This window comes from Melanotaenia boesemani, chromosome 13, assembly GCF_017639745.1.
Source record: "Melanotaenia boesemani isolate fMelBoe1 chromosome 13, fMelBoe1.pri, whole genome shotgun sequence".
NCBI classification, from domain to species: domain Eukaryota; kingdom Metazoa; phylum Chordata; class Actinopteri; order Atheriniformes; family Melanotaeniidae; genus Melanotaenia; species Melanotaenia boesemani.
Genome location: NC_055694.1, coordinates 31026254 through 31048286, shown reverse-complemented (window position 1 = coordinate 31048286; position 22033 = coordinate 31026254). Strand labels below are relative to the sequence as shown.

Sequence of the window (22033 nt, the reverse complement as noted above, 5' to 3'; positions counted from 1 at the left end):
TAAAGAAAAAGATCTTTATCACTACTTTGGTGGTAAGAGACCTCTACTTAGACCTGGAAATGATGGTAAAGCCACTTCCTGTCAAGCTTTCCACCAGTCAGAGAGCTTAAATTGACTGTAATGTCCAGTCAAAGGCAGCCAAAGATAACCAGTGAACAGAAAGTTCTGTTTGTCTGAAAAGACAAAAAGTAATGCTCCTCTATGGCTGGAATAAAGACAAGAAGGCATTTTTGATGCACGGTGGCAAAATAGCAAAAATAACTGTAAATGAGGAAAAAGTATAAATCTTGATAGATGGGTCAGATCGGATCTGATAGAGCTTTGTTTGTCATTGTACAACACAACGAAATATAAAAAAGTGTCAGCCTTAAGGTGCCTTAATGATGCTGTCATTCACATTAAATACAATAAAACACAATAAAACACACAAGCATCAATATTCAGCTCTGTCATGACAAACACATCCACACATACATCTACATACACACACAAACATACATATGCATACTTACACCCATATATATGCACACGTGCAGTATGTACATGTATGTGTCTTGTGTCACATACATGTAAATGTATAGTTTCTGTTGTGTGTTTGCTTCAATGCCAGTATTTTTTTTTTTTTTTCCTGAAAACCAAGGCTTGGCCACTAAGTTCTGTTAGTAATAAATTCTGCTTCCTTCCTCTGGTCGGCCTTTATGCTGCTATATCTATTCATACATTCATTTTACATCATAATCTGACAGCTGAGGCTGTCCTGGAAACATCATGTCTGCAAGCTGACTGGGATTAAAAGAGTTCAGCTTCTACATTTTTACATTAAAAAAACCACATGGACTAAAAATAGTAAGAGCCAATCATGTTTCATTGATCAGACAACAATCTATTTCATGTTTCCCGGATTTGAGCATCGTCTTTGTCAGTGCTCCTCTTCATCCTCAGATGTTTGCTTTAAACTTTTTATACATTACAAATGAAAATATCTGAAATCTTCCAGAGAAAAATGTTTAATATTTCCAGAATCCACCATGCAGCCTGCTTGGTGGATGCACGGTGGATTCTAGGAATAAATGGATAGATGGATGATGGTGTGTGTAAATGAGGTGAGGGGTGAGATTATAATATAGATGAGCTGTGTGTGGATGGAGAGTGCATTAAAGGGATGATAGGATGTTCAAATGAGCCAGTGGGCGGAGCCTTTAGTGGAGCGTTAATATGGAGGCTGGATGGATGAGAGGGGACGTGAATGAAAATGAGGTCTTTTTATTCAGATGATGTTTCTGTCTTCATGTTCTATTCATGTTGAAGACTGTGTGTGTATTTGAACACTCACCACTGGATGGTTGAAAGGAATATTACAACCTAACAGAGAAGAAGACGACACTGGTCTGCCTCAGATTATTCTCAGTAGTTTGTTGAATTTGTTTGTTTTAAAAACAGTTATTTCATAACTAAATTAATACAATTCTGACTCTATATCTTAAATATAATCTGTATTTGCGGAAAAGGTAGGAAAAAATGCGAAAGAAAATAAGAAATTTTCAGCAGAAGGTGACGGAGTATTTTGTGCTTCAAGCGAAGGCTAAACAGAGGATGACTTGTTGGCTTATGAAGCTCAAGTTTTAAACCCTGTCTTTATTTACAGTTTTATAAAAATCAAAATAAATACCGTACAATAAAAATAAAGACTGAAGTAAAGTACAGTTAAATGTTTAAAAAAATAAATAAAATAAATACTAAATGAATAACATGAATAAATACATAAGAGTGAATAAAAGCAAATAAATCAAATATGACATAAATGAAAAAAAAAAGGCCACAAGTGGTTTGCTGCAAATTAGCAAAACACATGAAGGTTAAACCCAAAGGATGGAAACCTTTTATGTTTTACTCATTTTCCTGAAACATGAAGCTGAACCCGACTCAATCAGTCGGAAAGTTTTTCACTTACAACAAACTACTTACAGTAAATATGCCTCATTTGTGGATTTCTTTTTATTTTTTTACATCTATTCTACATTAGACCAAATCTTGTTTAAGATCATTGCATATAGACTGAGTACTTTAGCCACAAACTGAGCTTTGTTGGTGTTAAATCTGTGGTATAGTCCAGTGTGGCAGATAGGTTACTGTCAGAGCAGCCAGCCACCTCTACCTCCATCTTACCAGACTTTCCTCCACCTGAACAGAAACAGGATTCACTTCTGGACAAAATCTGAGTTTTAACCGTGGTTGGAAAGAAGAAATTCACCCTGAACTGTAAAAATGTTTTCAGTGAGGAAGTTTTCTGCTCTCAAGATTCATTGTGAGGTTTTCACCACATTTGACAAGCAGCGATGGAAGGACCGAAGCCATGAGGGTCCCTGGAGACATCTGCAGTACCAAACATCAGCAGCTGAAAGCGGGATGTGCTTTTACATTTGACATCCCCTACATTAATAAAGCAGCCAAAGAGTGTTGAAGTAGGGAGGGCCATCACTCTGCTGCGTCTTCGCAGATAAATCATTCAGACCTGGACGCTGTGTGACAGTTTAGAGAAAAAACTGAATGAAATCATGACCACGTCCTTTCTGCTGTTTACTGGTCGCAGCTGAAAGTTGAGAGATTTTTGTTGCTTAGAAATGGAGAAAAAAGTCAAACTAATCCGACTCCGATGATCCAGATGAACTGAAGGAAAGTTAAAGTTTTCATGATGACCTCCTTCCTTCTTCATCAGTCCATCATTTTTCCAAATGAACTGAAATTACAATGAAAACAAATGCCTGAGTTCTCATTTTGGTTTATTTCTGTCCAGCTGTAAACAGGAGCAGAGCAGCGGAGATGAAAAAGTGATGAAGCTGTAGAGAGACAATAGAGAGCGCTAGAGCCAGAGAGAGGAGGGAGGGAGTGATGGAGAGAACCAGGGGAGAGCAGAGAGATGGAGGTGGGAAGAAAAAGATCGACAGAGAGGAGGAGGAGGAGCTGTGGTTACAACGGGGAGAATGTGTGGTCGTCGAGGGGAGAGAGAGCCGTTACCACGGGGAATCGTTGCCTTGTCTGCCGCCACGGCAACGGCTAACTAGAGCTGAGCTGAGAGGAGGAGGTTGTCGGTTTGGTGCTGGGGCCCACGAGCAAGGCAAGGCAGCCATGAAGACGAGGCAGGAAGTTGTGCTCGAAGCAAAAGACAAAGAAGAATGGAGAGAAAAAGAAAGAGAGAAGCTGTGACAGATTTGAGTGTAAAACGTCATCAGAGAGGAAACGAAAGAGCGAAAAGAGGAAGAAAGAAGGAGAAGTGAGTCTGTGGGTTCATTAATCTGCTGAGTTTTTGGAGATTTGTGCCGTCTCTTCTGAGTTCGATTGATCTCCATGTTTTCTGCACACTTGCAGTAAGTGTTTTTATTCTTATGAGCAGTGGAGGTGAAAGCTTCGGGTTCGTCTGGATTGTCTGAGTTTGACTTTTAGCTGGATTGTTGGTTAAGTCTGGTGATATTCTGCATATATTCCTGCTTTAATTCAGCAGTGACTGTTTCCTGTGTTGTCTCTCAGAATGATGACCATTATTTCTCTAAATAACTTTTAAAAACTATGAAAACACTCTAGTGTCTGAGTAAAGTGCTTCAGCTACAAATTTAGAAAATATCTTAGTTTGGCCCGGAGTGCTCAGTGTGTGACTGGATGAAGGCTTTTTATTTATTTTGTATCAGTCGAGGGGGAAAAAGCACGTATGAATAAAAGTGCTTTGCATGGCATAAAGGATCATATTTTGTTTTAAAGGAGGGTGATTCAGTGACAACCCCAATTCCAAAAATGGTGGGATGTTGTGTAAAACGTAAATAAAACCAGAATACAATGATTTCCAAATCTCATCAACTAATATTTTATCCCCAGTAGAAGATAAAGAACTTATCAGATGTTGGAACTGAGACATTTTACCTTCTCGTGGAAAATATGAGCTCATTTTTTATCTAAAGGCAGCAACACGTCTGTAAAAAAGTTGGAACAGGAGCAACAAAAGGCTGGACAAGTAGGTGATGCATTTGACAACTAATTAGGTTAATTGGTAGCATGTTGGTAACATGACTGGGTATAAACAGAGAGTCTCTCAGATGTAAAGATGAACAGAGGTTCATCAATTTGAGACAAAGTGGGTCAACAAATGCAGATCAAAGCTCTATCATGCAAAGAATAAGCCAAACGTGAGCAAGATCCAGAAATGCTGCTTGTTATCAGCTCATCTCTGGTCTGGGTTTGCATTAGTTCCTATGATGTGGGCAGCTGTGGATCTTGGGTCGGAGCAGCAGGTCGGGAGCTGAGAGGCCAGAGATGTGCTCCGTTACAGATTCTGCCTCATCATTTCTAACTTCCAGAGTACTGAACACTCTGTTTGTCCTCAACAAGATAAAACAGAAACCAGGAACAGTTTCCTGTTTCCACTTCTCCACATCTCGAGGTAAGATGAACTCCGTGTGAGTCATGGATGAAAATTTTATTTCCAGAAAACAGTGAAGTCAGATTTACATTGTGAGGATACTTCCTGCGTTCAGCCGTGTGATGGAAGTCAGTTTCAGGAGGAAAAGGAGGGATTCATATTCCTGGTGGATTTTTAGTTCTCTGAATTACAGCTTCACTGATCAGCCTACCAAAATGATCATGGACTTCCTTGTATGACCAGTTCTTTCTTGTTCAGTTAAATTCCCCAATCCTCAACAATGTTACCTCATGTCCTCTGTCCTGTCCCTGCAGTGCTCATTGAGCAGACATGAGCTTAGAGGCGTACCCACCCAGAAATCCAGCACCTCCATGTGAAGAACACATTTTGACCGAAAGGAAAACCCATTTGCGTCCTCATTTAACTTCCTCGCTGGAAGTGAAGGAAACAAGGACACATGCTGTCGTAATGAAAAGCAGCCTCAGGGGATTAGATTTTCTAAGAATGATGGAGATATTTAGCTTTTCACTCTTTCTCAGATTTATCTGGTTATAATTGATTAATTAAGTCAAGTGAGTTCTGCTTATATGTCTTCTTGGAGGACAGAGAAAACCGTCTAACCAGCCTGACAGAGCTACTCGCTTTTGTCAACAACCGCTCTCCCCCCAAAAAAAGGCTAAACAAAGAGAGGACTTTGAAAGCAGAGAATATGTTTGTGGATGTAAAGGACAAAGCTGAGTGTCGTCTGTGTGGAGACAGTGAGGCTGTAATGAAAGAAAACAACGAACGAAGACACGTGAAGCACCACCACAGATACAAGGACATTTTTAAGGAAAATTGAAAGTGAGAAAAAATGTTGAGAATACCTTACCATATTTATATAGCACTTTAAAAACACAACACGTGGTTGACCAAAGTGCTGCACAGCATGTAAAGTGCCATCATAAACTGTAGAACTGAGGAAATTATTTTTAGCTTTTCTGTAGAAAAAGTTTTCTTTTAAAATTACTCTAAAAATGCTCATAAATCCATAAGAAATAAATGCAACAGATTTAAAAATACTTTCATTAAATGTTTAACGTTGTTTTATAGGCAATAACTTAGGCTACGTTCACACTGCAGGCTGAAGTGACCCAACCTGTTTTTTCCCTTATGTGACCTGTATCTGATCTTTTCATGACAGTCTGAACGACACAGATCCGATTTTTTCTAATGCGACCCAGGCCACTTGGATATGTGGTCCTAAATCTGATACGTAGCGGATATTTTGCCATGCTACTTCAGTCTGAACGGCCAGGTCGCATTAATCCGACCTACACGTCATACACATCATTGTTTATAAACTCTTATCTGTAAAGGCGCTCACATCACTCTCCACCACTCCCGGCTGCGACTCCTTACACACGTTTCTCTGTACAGACGTTGCTGCCACTGCTCCACAAAATGCCATGGCCACAAATCTGGCTCTCCTCTTTTGTAATCTCCTCCTTAAAACAATGCCATTGACATTGAAGTAGGGCTGCTCGATTATGGGAAAAATGATAATCACAATTATTTTGATTGAAATTGAAATCTCGATTATTTAACACAATTATAGAAAAGAGGTGTGTGTGTGTGTGTGGGGAGGCACATTTGAAGTGTTTACTGTGGTAATGTCGACTAGTTTCTTTCCACCAGGTCCCCATAGCTATTGTTTGTCTCAGACCAGCAGCTATGTTCTGCCTGGTGTGATCTGGAAAAAAATAGTCTGGAGACATTTTGTTTTCACGTTGAAATCCGCGTCAATAAAATGTAGCTCGACATTTCTATACGGCTCTGGTGCGGCTTTACCACAGGTCTGTAGCGGTGGCGAAACATCGGACTGTTACCACGTCTTTCACACACCCTCACTACACTCGTCATACAGGGAAGAAAGAGACAGTCCACTAACATGGTGTTGAGATGGCAGTGATGCCGTTTGTCCAAAGTGTTGATGAGGTTCTTAAATCCCGGATTGTTCACTGTGTTAACTGAGAAAAAAGTTCTGTTTGTTTATAACGTTTGTCTCTCTGTGACTCTGGGAGCTGGTGGATTATTTAGTTGCGACTCACAAAAATGTAATATTTTTCTATTTTTTGTGTGTGCACGTCTGTGTGCATGAACGCAACATTTTACATGCACGACTGTTGCTTGGCTGGAGGAGGGCAGCGATTTTCGCTTCCTCGTGTAAGTTTACATAGAAAATGATGGAGAAAGAGCGACGCCGCCTCCCGTGTGTCCAGGTGTCTGCAACTCGTTCTGAATAAAACTAAAGCAGCAGTGGGAGGAGTCTGCAGCAGTGGGAGGAGTCTGCAGCAGTGGGAGGAGTCTGCAGCAGTGGGAGGAGTCTGCAGCAGTGGGAGGAGTCTGCAGCAAAGCGCTGCAATGACAGCTGCGCTCGATTTGAAAACAGCACAAATCGAAGGACAAAAAATAATCAGACCATTTCATTTTTATGATCGTTGAAAACCCAGATCGTAATTGCGATTAAAATTCGATTAATTGCCCAGCCCTACATTGAAGTGCAATAAGGTCATTTTAAAAAGTTTTTAATGAGCATTGAACAGTCCTGCTCTCAACTTGTTCCAGTTTTTTCCTTTTGGCCTGCTGTGTGTTTGAGTTTGACTGTATTATTTCCAGTGTTATTTGTGTGGAAGTCAAAGCTAGCTGGATGTTTTTTCTTGGGTTTCTAAACTCTCTACTCAGGTAGAAAAGAAATGTTCAAAGCCATTTTTATAATTTTTTAATAAAGGTTTTTATAGAAAGAAGCCTCCCCAGTCCAGGTAGAGGTCCTGTAGCCTTTTCCATCTGTTTTCTCTGAGAGAGTTAATCTGTGGGATTTCTTTATTTTTTACACAGCCGTAAGGAGATTTATGCTTATTGTACTTTGTTTATGTATTTTGTTTTTTTCCTTCAAAAATAGGAATTAATAAAAGTTAAAGACCTATAAAGAGTGTTCAGTTTCCAACATTTATAGTGTTGGAAATTAATGAACACATAATAATTGTGATTATTGTACCAAGAAATTCTATAATCTAGCCCTGAGAATGTCACGATGGAAAACTGAGTTCACAACAATTAAAAACGCAGGACGACTGCAGAGGTTCATCCACTCCTTCAGAGCAGGTTACCCACACCGCTTCACAGCAGTGAGGAAGGATCACTAGGGAAGCATGAGGCGGGAACCATGGCAATAAAGCCTATCGCATCTTAAAGGTTTTCCAGCATGTGGCTCAGCTGCTTTGGATAAACGTGTTGACGTCAGAGGCAGATGGAGGACTCAAACTTGTTCAGATACTTTTGGGGAATTCACACAATTTGTTTTTAAAATTATTACAAATTCTGTAACAAAGTCGCTTCATGTGACACAGTTAATGTTTAAGGTGAAAAGAGGAACTGGTTTTGAAGTTTAAACGGTGTTCACTGAAACGTGTGACTTTTGTCGTCCTCCTCTTTTCTTCATCTGCATATCAGGCCAGAGGTTTGATGCCACTGTCATTAAATGCGTTGTATACAGCCTTTACAGCTACAGCTTCAACTCTTCTGGAACGGCGTTCCACGAGGTTTAGGACTGTTTGTGAAATTTTCCATCTGGCTCACAGTGTCCACACCAATCCGACCCAAAGTTTACACTTTGTGGGGAAAAAAGTTGTCCATAGATATTTTCAGTGATAAAATTCTCTAAGAGGATGTTAAACAATCTGAGTCTGCATTCGAGCACAATTTGAGACTAAGTTAAATTTTGATGATGTTAGCTTAGCTTAACTCAGCTCAGTGTAAAGACTGGAAAAGTTGTAAATGTTGCCTTGTGAAAGAAAAAACACCTTTAAAAACCCTTTAAGTTGGTCTCATTTTCTAAGAATAAATTAACGTGAAGGTCCATTTAAAACTGTATCAGCAGGGTTTTTCATTTCTGTGCTGAAGTTTTTGGAATGAACGGCAAATTTGTGAAAATAATGCTTCAAAAGTCTAAAGAAAAACTGAAAGAGCTTCAGAAAGCTAGAGAACTATTGCTTAAGACCAGAGTGTGGCTGCTGGGAAGAGAAATCTGATAAGCTGAGGGCTGAATCAGGACTTCTGTGTGTGTGAAAGAAGCTCTGAGTTTGTTTGTTCTCAAAGAAAAGATGCGTCTATTTAAAGCTCAGGTTTCATCGCATTAAAGCTCAGTGTTCTTCACTGTTAAACAAGAGGCAAACATCTGTAACTCTATATACATCTGTTACCATGGAAACCGCAGCAGTGTTCAGTTGTTTTGAGCTACTTTCCAAAGTGAAAGCAGAGCCGACCTGTGACCTTTCACCTCTCCAGTATTTAGTCACCCCCCGCTGGTTACTCTGATGAATATGGATGAACAGTTGGAGCTGCATTATTGCCGTAGCCTTTTATTGACATTCACCACATTTCATTTTGAGTCACTTGGCAGCCAGCTGCATCATCTGCACACCCCCTCATGAATATTAATGAGCAGATAGATGTGATCGAGTCGAGGGTTGAGAGCCAGAAAGGGCCCATCACGATGACAGACGATAGAATTTATGATTCCTGGGGCGTTCACGGCCGTGGTCGCTGCTCGTGGGAGCATGACTGCACGTGCAGGGCCTAATATAGCATTATAATGTACTGCATACATCCAAATAATCTGACAGTGAAACATTTCAGCCATATTTGGCAGTTTAACGGGACTCTGTGTTAATTAATGCACAGCTTTAAATGCCCCCCATCCTCTGGCTCCAGCCTGTCCAGCAGATGCTGGACCTGCTGAAGGGTCCTCCTCCCATTCAGACTCCACCAAATTATTCTAATGGTATTCAAACCATTCAGAGCATTTCCTTTAAACCACTGAGCCTGTTCACTGCAAACAGTTAGACAGCCGATCTAAATATAACTCTGGTGCAGGACGGTTTAAGTCTTTACTAGATCTTGTTGGGAAAATATTTTTAAAAAAGCTGTTCATGCTTGTGTAACAGCTGGAGCTGCTGATTCTCCGTTTGGTGTCATTAAACGTGCAGAGGACAACAGAGAAGGTTAAATTTGTTTAAAGAGTGGGGGTTAAAACTTTAATGGAGAAAAACATTGTAGGAACGGCATTACTCCACGTAGATGATGGCAACAACTGCTACTTGGGAAATGTTAAATTCATGCAGCGTTCTTTCGATGCTCTCTGCAGCATAAACAGCTTTGTGGTTTCCTCTCAGCAGCGCCATCGTCACTTCCTCATGAGCCCTTCATATTCACACCTAAGCAGGCTTCTCGTCTACAAAAGTGCGGTTCTAAGAAACCTCTCTTGTTATGAGATATTTTTATACTGTGTGAAGTCACCGACTTCATAATGTAATAACTCGAATAACTTTAGAAGTTGGAACTGCTGTAAACATCTTCTACAGTCTGATTTCTGTTAGCTTGAAACAGACCAATTAACCTTTATTTTTATCAATATTCCAACAGTATAAGTTAAATATGGTTCAGTATTTGGGATGGATCAGTTGAAAAACCTTCTGGTCTGAAGGAGACTTCAGTGATGCTGACATTTGAGGTTTCCCCATGTTGGAACGTGTCCGTTCCCATACGGCTTGATGGCCGATGAAAAGTGTTTCCAATATAATTAAACTTGTATGTATGGAAATTCAGTTTGTCTTGGCCTGTTAACAATAATGTTATCTTTGTACCCAAGTACAACCCCAATTTAAAAAAAAAATACTGGGACTCTGTGTAAAATGTAGTTAATAAATTTGCTAATATTTTATCACCAGTAGAACATAAACAACATATCGGATGCTGAAATTGAGACATTTTACCGTTTTATAGAAAATATGAGCTCATTTTGAATCTGATGGCAGTTGGAAAAGGGGAAACGAAAGGCTAGTACAAATGGTACAAATAAAAAAATACAACTGGAGGTGCATTTGACAACTAATTAGGTTAATTGGCAACAGTTCAGTACCATGAATGGGTATAAAAGTAGTCTGGAGTCTCTCAAATTTAAAACTGGACAGAGGTTCACCAATCTGAGATTAATTTTTCTCCATAAAGACGTTCCGGCCAGATTGAACAGCCTCTGAGCCGAGACTGCAGACCAGTCTGCACCGCTGTCAGACCATCTAGTGTTCCCAGATCATTCACATACATCCTGCTTCACTTTAACACATTCTCCGGACTTTAAATGTAAAAAAAACTGTTGTTACGGCTAAATTATAAACTACTTTTGTTTTTACTTTACCTTTTTACCAGCTCAGAAACATCAACAGAATTAAAAGTTTAGTCTCCCAGAAAGACCAAGAGAAACTCATCCATGCATCCATCTGCAGTAGCTGGATTACTGTAATGGTCTTTTAACAGGACTTCCTAAAAAGAGCATTAAACATCTGCAGCTCATCCAGATGCTGCTGCTGGAGTTTAAACCAGGGCTAAGAGATCTGAACACATCACACCAGTTTTAATATCTACACTGGCTTCCAGTCAGTCACAGAATAGATTTTAAACCCTTCTGAAAAATCCCAGAACAGCATCTATGCATGAAATCTGCGCTGTAACGTTTAACTTGTCTTTCTTTTTAATCCTTTTAATGTCATTTTTGTTTTTATTGTTATTTTACTGCTATTTGTTGCTGCCTTTACTACGTTTTAATGCTTTCTTTGCACCATCTGTAATGTTTTTGGTGTTTTATGTAAACCAATGTGCTCTACAAATAAACTTGTCTTGCCTGTTGGGAATAAAATATGGGTTGATGAGATTTATAGATCATATCAAGGGTAATTTCAAGAATTTCAAGGGTAAACTGTGTTTTTTTTCTGCTTAAATGATTAATTAAGATTTTTTTTTGTAATTTGAGGTGCTTTTAAATCACATTTCCTTTAACACAATCATGTACTGCAAATTCCTGAACTGAGAGTGTAATATTTCACTTATCTCCGAACAAAAGATCTGAACATAAACTATCAGGAATCAGTAGCAGCTTCATCTTCCAGCTCCATGGATGTCAGATATTGAAGACCAGCTGTGCTGAAAAGCCTTTGACTTCCAACCAGTGAATTAAGCTCTTCAAGCATATCGGGACAGATGTCATAGTGTAGTTAGCGTCAGAAATAAATGCTCCAGAGTCTGTTAACTGTTCGATGACCTGGACAGCTTTATTTTACTGCTGCTGACTCGGAGAACTGATGCTAATGTGTGTCATTAATCAGAGTTAGAGGAACTTTTAGTTGTTCCTCTGTCGATGTGGCAGCGAGGATGAGCCTGTTAGGATCTAATAGTCTGGTCTGATGGTAGAGATGAGCAGCTGTAACAAGAACATTAAATACCCCCCCCTTCCTTACACCACACGGCACAGATATTGATTTAATTCCCTCTTATTTTCTTGTGTATTCCTGGTGGATAAATTAGGACTGGAAATGATGACATAGCAGGAGGAGAGAAGGAATTCATCACTCAGCCTATCAGCCACCAGAATATAGAATTTACTTCCTTCTTTTTACTCGTATGCATGTTTATCATGGCTGCTTCGTTTAGTTTGTTTTATATTTAAACGCTTGTCCTCAGGAATCAGTGCAAGGTGCTCACAAGCTGCGATATGTGAGTAATCAGTAGGGGGCAGTTTAGGGACCAGTTAGACCAGAGAGAAAGTCACCCAGTAAAAATGATGGAAAGTTATGATGACAAGACGATCCACCAGTTTGGGAGGAATGGGGGCGAATATAAGAGTAGTGGTGCAGTGGCCGTTTTCTTTTTCAGAATTTGTGACAGGATGTTGAGAGAACAGGTGAGGTGGCACACAACAAATGTTTTACATAGATATTTTCAGTACGATGGTGTACTCGCAGGTCTGGTTTATAAAACAGCTGCATGAATGTTTAATGATTGGTAGTTTTTAAATTCATGACAGGAGTAGGAACCTCCCAAAAACACCAGGTAAACACAGGCATCTGAGACTGAAACAGGTGGAAACATCGAAATCTAAACGTCAGTCATTATTCAGCAGTTTGCAAGGAGCTAAGTTATTAATTAGTATATCTGCATCGCAATGACTCGTCACTTTTCCTGTGAGCTCATCATGGTTAGGACATTTCATTCCAGCGTGTTTTAAGAAATGTTTTAACAAATTTTACTTGTGGGAATGTAAACAGTAGCCAGGTTCCCCCAGTTCAGCAGCTGTATCCAGTCAGAGTTCTCCAATGCGCCCCCTAGTGGCATCTTCTGGTAACCAGCCTAGTACAGAAGCAAGTGCGAGAACAGTTATTCATAATGGAGCCGATTGGATATGCAAACGTGAAATGAAAAGTATATTGTCGGTTCAGGCAGTACTACAATACTGGATGGATGAAAAATGATGAAGTAGTTTAAAATCCTTTCCTTGCAGTGATGGCTAAAAACATGTCATTAGTTTCCTTTTGTTACGACCCCTTTTCAAAGCTAGGGGAACAGGAGTCAATAACAAACAAATAAACCAGACCCACAGGAGGATATATAAATATTTACAATAATTTATTAGCCAAACCAGGGTTTAAACAAACAAAAAAAAGAAATAACTAACAAAAGGTGTCCTATGTTCAGGTAATATATCCAGTCTGGTAAAATAAAGAAAATAAGAAACAAAAGGTGTCCTTAATTCAGGTAACAAGCTAACGATTTACAATTAACGTTAATTAACAAAACAACAGTCTTTACAAACAAAAAGTGTCTCGTACAGAGCACACAAAAGGTAACTAAACTAGTCAAAGTCTCCTAACGAGAAAACCAAAATCAAATACAAACAACCAAAAGCTCTACTCCAACGGAGTGTCTCTTCTCAGTTACCAATTCCAGCACAGTTGTGCAAACAACTAAACAAAAGGGAATACAAAGCTTATCCAACTACAAAAAAATCCTCAGGGTACCAGAGTCACAACCAGCGTTTTCACACAATCCCAGGTTGGCGCACCGCGAGTCAATGAATCACAGCCGCCCGAAGGATGACAGCTGCTCCTTCTTAAGGACCCGGCGTCGTCCTGATTGGTCCCTGTAGCAGCGGCACGGCACAGGTCGCGCCCAATCCCAGCCGTGGGCGGTGACATCAGGCAGGAAGTGGGTGAATCCATCCAATCCCGCTAGTTATTAGGGATTGTCTTCAGCTGTGACAGCTATCAATCAATTTTCTCATCATCAAGCAGCAGAGTTCTCACATACATCTTCAGGCTGCAGGCTGGGGACATAACACCTTTTTTTAATGTCCTTGCCCCCCCCCCCTAAATTTCTTTGAACTTCAGTTGATGTTGGATTGGACATGTAGCATCTGTTTATGGGTGCTCTATCAGCAGAGTGGGTGAACATTGAATTTCATCTGTGATGTTAAAGATTAAATTAGACGTTTTTCCTCAGGTTTTGTTGTATGAAGCCCACTCTGATACCTTGGAGCTCCACAGTTGATTCAGTTCCCTCGTAAAGAACAAAAGGTTAGTGCTTTGAGTACATTCTGAACTCCTGGACATTTTGGTGCTGAAAATAACTTGACCTCTGGACATCAATTTGGTTCTTTTCAGAGGCCACTGTGACCCAGACAGAGATGGAGAAATAATCCTGCAGTTAACGTTCAGGTTGGTTTTTAGGTCACTTTTATAATAGGACTGAATGACATAACATAAATACAGTGAAAGGGATTAGTGGCAGCGTTGGGTCACTGGCAGGCAGAACACGTGTTGGAGTGGAGGCAGCTAACAGATGGACCACTCGGCTTCATGTTGTTCATCCAGAACCTGAAAACAATTAAGTGGTGATAGTTGCAGTAATAAACTGTTTAGTAGCTCCCCTGTGAGTGTGCGTGTTATTAGAACACACAGCTCTGTCCAACATCTATCAATGAACATATTTACATGCACAAATAACAGCTTAACATGTTTTTAGCTTGTTTTGCTATTAATGGCGGCATTTACTCTAGGTTTAAGGTTTGGTAGGCAGGAACATTAATAGAGCAGTACTACTGAAAACCAGGGGGGGCAGTGTTGTGCAGTAAAGCTCACACGCGACCCATAAAAGGAACAATGAAAGAAGAAGCTGTGCCTATGTAATGGTTACGCAGACCACCACCATCTACCACACTGCCTCTGTTCCAGTGTCTTTCTGAGAAAGTATATTATCATGATCTCCTCCACCGTCACCGTGTTTGTTATAAACCCTTTTCTCAATTTATGCATATGTCACACGTGCATAACTGTAAATAACATTTACTTTATTTCAATTTCTTTTTTCTCTCTTGAAAAATTCCACTGACTTTCCTACAAGTGTTGGACATTTAGTTTTTAGATGCTGCTTTAATGCTGAAGGTTGCAGTGCTGGAAGGCGATCGCTAGCACTCCTCCCTGGGCTCACTGCTCTGCCTCATTAACTCAGTTTATAAAACTATATTTAATTAATAGGGCTGTAACTGGGCAGAACTTTCGCCTTTTAGGGGCTTTGGGACCAATTTTGTCTTCATTTTTTCATTTTAAATACTTCACTATAACCTTCGCTATAAGCTAGCGGCTAGCCCAACATCTTCTTGTGCTTATTGGAGTTTGTAAACAACAGATTTGATGACGTGATGTCTCTCTGCCCCTCCCCCTCGCTGCAGGTTGTGTGTAATCCAGTTGATTAACAGCTGGAGTCACCAGACAACTTTAACATGAGAGCTTCATCACATGCACACTCACTCTGTGTGCAGACTTCTGTTTTGATTAGAGACTCATTTGCATTAGACACCCTGCTGTTTACTCACACACACACACTCCTGCTGCGCTGTGTGTCAGTGTGACTGATAGGATTGTGGTGTTATTAGCATAGAAACAAAAGACTGCAGCTAATTACTGCGCTGTGTGTGAGAGTTGGGTGTTTTAGCATTTTGTCACATTTTTCTGTAATTATTGGTACTGAAATCTTGACACATTAATATTTTTAATATTTCTATCGTATCTGGACGTCATTATAAATATGTCTTCATCACACTGTAAACAAACACAATGCTGCAGTGATCACAGTATCATGTTTGCTCAGATTTCTGATATTTGTGATCTCTGAAGGATCTTCCATTGATACTGAACTCCTGTGATTATCTGTTTTACCAACAGGCAGAATAATGGGGACGTTCATGCAGAAAGTTTCAACAAATATTTCAGTTTTCCTGCATAACTTCTGTTTATTAGCTCAGAAAGTTTGTTCTGTGCTCACAAGACATGAAGCTGACTGAATGCTTATCTTCTCATATGTTAAATTATTAGTGTGATTTTCATGAAGAACTGTTTAGGTGTTGGTAGGAAGGTTGCGATGTTCACCATAGGGTCGGTCAGAACACACAGGCCTCTCTGGGAAGGATAACTTTCATTACTGTCACATGTAATTAAAACAGTACAGTAATGCAACCTCAGGCTTACAGGTTTGGAGTTCCAGGACTGGGTTATGTGGGTTAGGAGTGTGTGTGTGTGTGTGTGGTTTAAGACAAAGAAATGTAAAGCTAAGTTTAAGAAGCATTCATTCCAGCAAATAACTACTACAGTTAGAGCTACACATGAATGTTCATATTATCTGCTTAATTGTTCTATTCATCCACTCATTTCCAGTCCAAACTGTGCATAATTGCTCTTAATGTAAATACACAATAAGAAATACCAACTACATTTTAACTATCTAATTTGTTTATTTATACCAAATTTTGCAATGCTAACATTTACCCAGGATACAACAGGTCAGCTAGCTTAATAGCATGAGCAAGACACATGATGAAGAGATGAACATTTCTACATGAGCAGAACTAAATAACACTACACCATGTACCAATTTTGATTTATTATTGAATTTTACACATAATAATGTGATTAATTGTGATTAATCACAGAAAATATTAAAGAGTGTAATTAAATATTTTTTATCATTGCCTAGCGCTATAGGCTACATTTTAGTCAGTAGGCCTACTCTAATTGTAATTGTAATAATTATTTCTGTTATATATCTTGGACTGCAAACATCAGTCGCTGCATTTGTTTGCTTCAGATGTCAGGGAAGAAGCTACTAAGCTGGAAATCATACAATTTATCATATTAGCGCTCACATTTCACTCTGACCTGAGCTGCAAAATCAAGAGCCGTGTTCATGTTCAGTTTTTATTTCACGTATGTCTGTAAACTGAAATAAACAGACAAATAATCACATTATTCCATCACACTCTGCTAAATCAGCCATTTTGTGCAAAACGACATAACAGGAAGCCACACAGTTGTACAGCATGTGATTCTAACCATAAATGCCATCTTACCTTGAAACCAATTGGAAACTATGCTAATTCACATTGAAATCAATGCATTAGCACACATAAGTCTGTGAAAACATTCTCTACAGAGCTAAAGGATGTTTTATGAACCACACACACACACACTAGCGCATACTTATCAAAGAAAATAAACACTTTAACAACTTCAATATTTAAACTTACAAGTTTATGTCGGAGAAACATCAAGCAAGGCTGAAACTGTTAGCAAAAGCTTTCATTCTGACAGACACCACAAGGGGGTGCTAAACATCAGAAACTGAGATGCCCTTTCTTTGTTTCACTGGTTTGATTCCCACAGTAAACTGGTGTTTCTTTATTTGTCTTTGTCTTCCAGAAGTTAAGACTTTTCAGGGGAAGCAGCTGATTGGTCGACCGTTTGGGGAGGCCGAGGGTCAAAGGTCATGGCAGGCCGACTTCTCCTTTTCCTGTTGGTCGCTGTGACGTTAGGCCACGCCCAGTTCCCATCCGGACAGCGACTGAAGCCCCGCCTCCAGAGAGACAGACGCAACATCCGGCCGAACATCATCCTGATCCTGACGGACGATCAGGACCTGGAGCTGGGTGACTTTAACACAGATTAGTTTAAATGTCACTGTTAGTGTGTTTCCATAAACTACAGCTACAGCTCAACAAGACTTCTTTGTATATATAGATTACTGATATTTACATCCATCTCATTAGTTGTCCTTAACAGGAAGTTATTTCAGCCACGTGTGTTATGGACATAAACATCTAAAACATGCAGGGCAGTGGGTTGAGAAAAACTAGCCTGCACAAACATTCAAGAACATTCTCTGCCTTAATCCCAACTATTTTTATCCATCCACACACCAAGAAGTTCTGGATTTCCAAGATTTTCCATGTTTTCATTTTCTTGGTCATGTAGAAGCTGGTCTGAAGCTGCAGATAGTTCCAGATATCAGGAACTAATCTGACGGTTGTTTCTCCAGTTAAAAGATTAAGGCTGAATCCCATTTCACCCCTTGGCCCTACCATTTAGCCCTACCCCTCCGATTTGCGTGTTCGCGTGTAGGGGTAGGGGTGTCTCAAATGGAGGGGTATGAAAAATATTCCGTTCTATATCAGAAAGCAAGTGTGTCTACGCACATCACGCTTTTTTTGAGGTGCAGAGCAACATACACACACACACACACAAAAGCCACAGAAAAAAAGAGAGTATGCCTGCACACACAACGAATTTTAATTGCAAAAGTTCTACATTACGTCCTACATAGGCCTGTCACGATAAGCAATAACTCAATTAATGGCACGGTAAGAAGAAAATGAGCGTGACAAGTTTACAAGTTTGTTTTTTTTCTTATCTTACTTCACCATAGACTGTGTATGACGACAAGTTTCACTATGGAGTGTCTCGACTGAACGCTCTCGTTTCTTGCGAAGTGATTTCTCTCGTGTCATACTTGACAGCAGCATGTTGCAGCAGGAGACCGTGATGAAGCTCTTAGCCTGTATGAGCCGGTGCGCCGCATTTCTTTTACAGGGCTGCCAACTGTCTCACATCGGCCGTGAGACTCGTGCATTTGAGTGGCTTCTCATGCTCTCACGCTAAACCTCCGATTTTTCAGGCTGAAATACACATCAAGAGCAATGCTGGCTAATGGAGATGTTCGGAGGATTCTCAGTGGGCGCATTACTTTTGTTAAATTCTGGCACATATGTTAGAAAGACGCAGCGTCACTCACTGCTCATAGATCAGTCTGACGCGCTGTGATGAGGGGAGATAGTTCAGCTTCACAAACAGCAACGATGCACAGTATATTTTTCCTAGTTTTTTTTAATACAACTGGCAGTTTATTTAATATATTATTTAATATATTTATTGTTTTTGTTTTATTTAAAATTTCTTTCAGTTCCTGTGTAAAATGTTCTTTATTGACTACTGATGACATATGTGATTGTTGAAGGGGTGTCCCAATTCGTAGGGTTGACTTTCAGCTCTACCCCTTCTAGCTCCATTTTTAAGGGACAAGTGGCAAGGGGTAGGGGAAGGGATAACAAAGAGAAATGGGATTGGACCTAAATCTTTCCTGGATAACGTAGGCTTTTCTAAGGTATCAAGAGCTGAACTCACATCTAAACTGTGGAAAAACTCAAACATCTCACATCTACCTGAACAACAGTTATTTTGCTTTGTTTGACCACCATTTTGTTCACCAGAAGTATGCTACGTTGTTTATTTACTTTGTAAGTATATCAAGTTTAGGGGGTTCAAGCAGTCAAGCTGCAGGACCAGAAATCACCAACTTGTCATTATCGTTGAGGTGGTTGTGTGAGGTTTATTATTATTCTCTCACTCTCTGTAGGTTCCATGCACGCGATGAACAAGACTCGTCGCATCATGGAGGAGGGCGGGACATTTTTCTCCAACGCCTTTGTGACCACGCCCATGTGCTGTCCATCGCGTTCAAGCATGCTCACTGGGAAGTACGTTCTCGTCTCTACCTTCGGGTTTGGCATTGAAGCAGCGACAGAACATAATCCAGAGTTTGCAAGCTGCACAAATAATTACATGAAAGGGCAATGCTGAGGTTAAACTGCCATAAAACAAGAAAAAGAAGAAGTTACATCTCACAGCTCTCATGCACTGAACTTGAGAAGCAGATGATTCGTTAGAAACAGGGAATGACTTAAAGCCGTAAGGGAGAACCAGTCTCATTATTACACTTAATGAACAGCTGATTGAGGTCCTGAGAAAGTACAACAATGTATAAATCGCATTTGGCATTAAAAGCACCGACACCACCACGTGCACAACCCCACCCTGCCACGGACGAAGTTTCATGTTAAATATAAAAGAACTGGGTCAGTTATTAGAGCATGATTTGATCGGGCCGAAGCTAAATTTTTTAAACAACCTTGAGAACAAGAACAAAGTTCTTGCTTTTCGTGGAGTGTGTGGCAAGCTTTACGCCGCTCTGTCACCTCTTCGCCGTCACACACAAGCAGCTGGACAGGAACTGAACAGCAAGTCGAGACTCCAGTGTTTGTTTTTCCCAACTGCATTATTTCCAGGGCAGTGTCACATGTCCTGAGCACAATTTACTCTCTTATTATGGTCTGTAAATGTGTGCAAATACATGCGGAAAAATGCCAGACAAGCCTGAAGAGCTTTCACCGTTTCCACAGAGAGACGTGCCCGGAGCTCGACTGAGTTTAAGGACAAGTCTATGAATGTGATGTTGGGGACAAAACGCTCTTTTCCCAATTTATTGATGAGAGCAGCCAGGTGTGATGTGAGCACCCTGATGTGCTTTGTGAGACTGTGCTGCAAGAAGCCAGTCATCTATGTACGTCGCCAGGCGCATCCCCCTCTCCCTTAGTGGAGCGAAGGCAGCCTCAGTGCATGTTACAAAAACCTGTGGACCTAGAGAAACATTCGTAACATTTCCCTTGGAAAGCAAATCTGAGGTATTTTCTGTGAGGGGGGTAAATAGGGACGTGAAAATAAGCCTCCTTTAAGTCTCCTGGACGTATGAACTGTATTAGAGCTACAAGCGTCAGCTTTCTGAATGTGTACCGTCTTAAGTGTCTGTCCAGAGCACGCAAACCTAGTATCGGCCGCAGACCCCCATCCTTTTTCAGTAAGAGAAAATATCTCAAATACGTTTCTGATGCACGGTGATGCCAAAAAGCAGCTGAGCTGGAGTTGGTTTAGTGAGGATAGCAGGTAAATAGTAGCAGAAATAACTGGAAATGAGGAAAAAGTGGAAACATGGAAATAGTTTCTGTTGTGTGTTTGTTTCAATGCCAATATTTTTTATCCTGAAAGCCAAGACTATGATATGCAGATGAGAAAAGGCTTGGTCACTGTTGATCTGTGTGTTATTTCCCTGTCTCTCAGGTATGTGCACAACCACAACACCTACACCAACAATGAGAACTGCTCTTCGTTGTCATGGCAACGTCAGCATGAGCCCCGGACCTTTGGCGTCTACCTCAACAGCACTGGATACAGGACAGGTGATGCAAGGCACGCACACTGAGTTTTCTATCAGACTTTTATCACTGCTTAGGTTTTCCTGACTGTGTGTGTGTGTGTGTATATGTGTGTGCGCGTTTGTGCGTCATTTCTGCAGCTTTCTTCGGGAAGTACCTGAACGAGTACAACGGCTCATACGTCCCAGCCGGCTGGAGGGAGTGGGTGGGTCTGGTGAAGAACAGCCGCTTCTACAACTACACTCTGAGCCGCAACGGCGTGCGAGAGAAGCACGGAGCACAGTATCCACAGGTGAGTGCACACACCTGCACACCTGAACACAGCTTGCTGGACAATGTCAGTCTGGGTTACAACCCGCTTGCTGCAGATTCTAGTTTTCAGCTCAGCTTTTGACCCAGTGAAACATGTAAAGCTGGACCGTCGGTAGATGCCTCCCCCTTTACTGTGGGGTCCACTAAAACTCGAGTCTAACTCTCACTAATTCTGAGAGTCTACAATTAGAGCTCAACCTGGCCATTTAATTACACCACCATCTTTTTCCCAGTTTACATGCACATGAGGGGAAACCATTTATAGACCCAGTGTGTCTGTTACCATGTCACTATGGACTGTGTTAGGAAATGTTGCAGATGTTCTGCTGCTTCTAACTTCCTCTGCAAGAGATCATGGAAGTCCAGCTGAATTCTCTGCATAGATGTTTTCTTTGTGGCTTTGTCTGATGATGTCACGGTTACAAAAGCAGGATGTCATTAAAGTAGAGCCACAGTCTGGAGATAATTTAAGAGATGGAGAGTGGACACATAGTCCTGATGAGCTGCTTTCAGTTTCACTCCCTGACAAAGAAGCAGGAAAATATGGGAATGAGAGCAGGTTTATGGGAAATTCTGCTGGACTTATTCTTTAATGGTTTTACACAAAGATGCAGAAAGTTGGACGTTTGGAGCATCTGCAGAGCGAACGGTCTCATTTCAGTCTGCTCCTCATCTCATTGAGTGATTACCGTATTTTCTGAACTGTAAGTCGCTCCGGAGTACAAGTCGCATCAATCATAAAATGCGTCATGAAGAATAAATAAAACATAAATAAGTCACACTGCACTATGAGTTGCATTCAACAACAGGCTGAATATGTGTCGATATGTTAACGCAGCATTTTTAAACTGTGATCATCAAGCTGCGATCTTCAGCTCTCACTGGAGAGATTCACAGCCGAGTGTGAAGCGGCTGGGATGGGAATCAGCACCTCCACATCTTAGATCGTGGTCCTCAGCTGGAAATGTGTGGAGTGTTTTCTTCAAGTCGGGAATGAGGTCCTGCACCGAGTGAAGGAGGGGTCTTGTTCGTGAGTGAGGGAAGTGTGCAGCGGGAAATCGACAGGCAGA

The 22033-nt window shown here is 40.7% G+C and overlaps 1 protein-coding gene across 11 annotated transcripts in view; it reads left to right on the top strand.

Moving 5' to 3' along the window:
- The window catches only part of LOC121651923 (extracellular sulfatase Sulf-2-like), a 126890-nt gene that overhangs the window by 72388 nt on the left and 32469 nt on the right, over nucleotides 1-22033 (top strand). For 7 of the 11 annotated variants that reach the window (XM_042004385.1, XM_042004389.1, XM_042004391.1 and 4 more), the window contains 4 exons: nucleotides 17029-17255; nucleotides 19019-19139; nucleotides 20557-20675; nucleotides 20792-20943. In XM_042004385.1, coding sequence (XP_041860319.1) covers nucleotides 17096-17255; nucleotides 19019-19139; nucleotides 20557-20675; nucleotides 20792-20943 — 552 coding nt within the window. In that variant the 5' untranslated portion in view covers nucleotides 17029-17095. The other 4 variants (XM_042004386.1, XM_042004382.1, XM_042004384.1 and 1 more) reach the window with 4 other exon arrangements.